The following is a 3,244-nucleotide window of genomic DNA, read 5'->3' on the forward strand; positions in this document are numbered from 1 at the left end:
TGGTGTTATCAATTTACTTATCCTTTTAAAGAGCAATAGATTGGAAAGAATTTAATCATTTTCATTTTTTTATCAAGCGCTGGTCAAAGAATGAAGAATACTAATGCACAGGGTGAATCAAAATCCAAACTTTAAAGATTCTTCTTCCCTTTTTTAACAAAGAAAACAAACTCCTAGCACTATAAAATAGAAAGGAAATACATGACGGGTGGACGGTTTTCCAGCAATTTCAAGACGGATGGTTTTATTTACAACTAAGTAATAGAGGATTTATATAGCCTCATCTTCACGCAGAGGGGGATGGAGGAGAATTTGAGATATTTATGCAAACCCGAGATTCAGCCGAAGGTTTGCATACAATTTGAGAGAATACTCCCAAAATGCTCCGAGAAAATATTTGTTCAACCTATTTTTTCATATCCGTGAAATGAAAGAATCTTTCTCCGGCTTAACGCGATAGCCGTTACGTGATAGCTTTTGAGACGAAAATGATAAATTAACACCCGTGACGGTGAAGCAAAGAAAAAAAGAAAAGAAACGTTTAATTAGTATTTGTACTGGAACCAAATGTGAGCGAACTCGGCCACTGTAAGAAACTCAGTAACAGATATTCTGATCCTTGATGTATTCCCTTTCATTTTTTTTGTTCTGAAGAAAACATCTTCTTTGATATAAATAAAAGAAAAACCTTCGAAGTTTGTACTTTGACTCACCTACGCGCATTATGAATATTTCATCCTTTGATCCCCTTACGGTCGTGAAAACAAAATAAGTCTTCACATTCTTTTCAAAACTTCAATAGTTCATTGAACGTATACACCAATCTTTCCCACGTGAACAAAAGATTTTCAGTTGTGGTGTACAATTGACGATCAATAATTTGTCATTTTTAATTCCCCATTTTCAGTTTTCCTGCTTCAATTTCCTATTCCCCATTCCCCTTTTTAGTGATATCCGATATACGTGGATTTATCAGGTAAAGCTCACGTTTACTTGGAATATAGGGTATCAGTGTGAGTAGATCAAATTGTCGATTTATCCATTTTTGCAAAAAAATTTTCCCATCATCACGTGACTTATGACGTCCACTTTATATATGTTTTATTTGAGAGTTAATTTTGTTGCACGTTTTCTTCTGGAGCCATTTATTACATTTGAGTCCAACTATTATTACATTTGGGGCCAGTTATTGCATTTTAGGCCAACTGTTATTACATTTGGAGCCAGTTATTACATTTGAGGCCAACTGTTATTACATTTGGAGCCAGTTATTACATTTTAGGTAAACTGTTATTACATTTGGAGCCAGTTATTACATTTGAGGCCAACTGTTATTACATTTGAAGCCAGTTATTATATTTGAGGCCAGCTGTTATTACATTTGAAGCCAGTTACTATTGAAGAAACTGTCACATTCCGATTGGTTAACGAAACGAGGTATTCAGCGTGAAATTGCGAATTGGAAACAAGGCTAAGTGATAATATTTCGCATCTGAGCGCCCACTCAGGATAAAAACAAAAAATTTTGATGCTGTTTTCTTATTTACTTATTGTTACCGTGACGACATAATCTTTATCGTATTACAGTCTATGAAAAGTGATTAGTAAACAATTAATTTAGTTATATCAACTAAGTTGAAATTGTAAGTTGGCCACCGTAAAGTGTTAACAGCTGGTGTTTCGAGCGTTAACCTTTCGTCAGAGCGAATGGAGGAATTGAGTGTTGCGTGTCGGTTTATATGCAGAAAGTGGAGCTACGCTCCACCATTTGTGTGTTCTTCCATTTGTGTGTAATGCTACAACTTGTGGGTAATTACTACACTCTTCCCGGAACTAGTGGTAGCTCTCTTGTAGATACATTACAAGAAGAGGCCAGCCCAGAGAATTCTGAGCCTGAAAGATGGTGCTACTGTGGCAGAGAGGAAGAAGGAGAGATGATTTGTTGTGATGATGAAAGATGCAAGATACAGTGGTATCATTTTGATTGTATAGGCATATCAGAGGCTCCCAGGGGAACATGGTACTGCCCAAAATGTATCAAGGCGAGTCCTAAACGTGTCGCAAAGATCCCAAGATCTGAATGATCAACACGCAATGCAGAAATAGACATTAATGTTTTGTTAGAAATCCAGTCAGAGTAAAATATGCTGCTTCCACATTTGTTATTAGTCTAAATATATTATTCCTTAGAAACTATTGAATCGCATAAGTTCGTTAGTGCACAGCAAACTCGTGCAATCTTATCTACTGTGGTTAAACCCTGGGTATCTCGAGTTTGTAAAAAGGTGATTGGAGGAGTGTTTTGCAGAATTGAATACTTTTGCCTGACACAGCCTATAACTCTCTCCACATGGATACGTACCTCAGCTATTTTTCTAGTAGTCTCTATATCTACAGCTGACAACTGAGCCTTTCCTTTGGTAAAAGCAGGTATATTAAGTTGTGCATGTTGTGAACCAACACTTTCAAAAATATTGAAACCACGATCTGCTAGAACAAGATTACCTGGTAATAAATGACCTAGGAAACCACTATTTTCAGTGATACACTTGTCATTAGCCCTCCCTCCCCAAGCCTTAGACAAAAACGAAACTACTCCCTGTGGTGTTATCCCAATTAAAAACTTGACTGCATTATGGTGCTTGTATGATGACCATGTTTGAGCTCTAGCTTTAAGACCAGAGGGTCTTTCAATAAAAATTTCAAAACAATCTATTATAACTGCAATTTTTTTCCCAAAGTGCTCCCGAAAACTTAAAGGCATGGTTCTATGCAATTCTTCCCTTGATGGCCACTTGATAAGAAAACTAAGTTTAGCAATTAATAAATCTACATTGCTTAAAAAGAACTTAGATATGAAAGTTTTGGAAACATTAAATCTATATGCAAGATCTTGCACGTGGCAACCCAGTCGCAATCTCATTAGTGTGAACAAAAGTTGCTGAAACTTGGATACTTTAGAGGAACTTGGCAGATATACTTGGAGATATTTAAAGAGAGTTAACAGTACTGATAAATTTGAGAGGCCAGTGTAATACTTCGTCTTATCGTTATCCTTAAATGACTCTATATCGAACGATTTTTCTGCCACTTCTTTCTGAAGGTTGTCCTTCTCTTGTCGCAGACTAGTGATTTCTTGCTCCATTTCATCAATCTTCCCACTTGTTAATTCTGTTTGAATGGACACAGATTTGATGGTGGGTTCCTCTACATCTTCTTCAATCTCTTTCTCAACATGACGCAT

General features: G+C 36.5%; 1 protein-coding gene across 1 annotated transcript; it reads right to left on the reverse strand.

Annotated features, from left to right (window-relative positions):
* Positions 1-2,179: 2,179 nt before the first annotated feature.
* Positions 2,180-3,244, reverse strand: LOC111346570 (uncharacterized). Its single transcript, XM_088737024.1, has one exon. The coding sequence runs from the start codon at positions 3,242-3,244 to the stop codon at positions 2,180-2,182; it is 1,065 nt and encodes a 354-aa protein (XP_088593150.1).

Source organism: Stylophora pistillata, chromosome 10 (genome assembly GCF_964205215.1).
Source record: "Stylophora pistillata chromosome 10, jaStyPist1.2, whole genome shotgun sequence".
Classification (NCBI taxonomy): Eukaryota; Metazoa; Cnidaria; class Anthozoa; order Scleractinia; family Pocilloporidae; genus Stylophora; species Stylophora pistillata.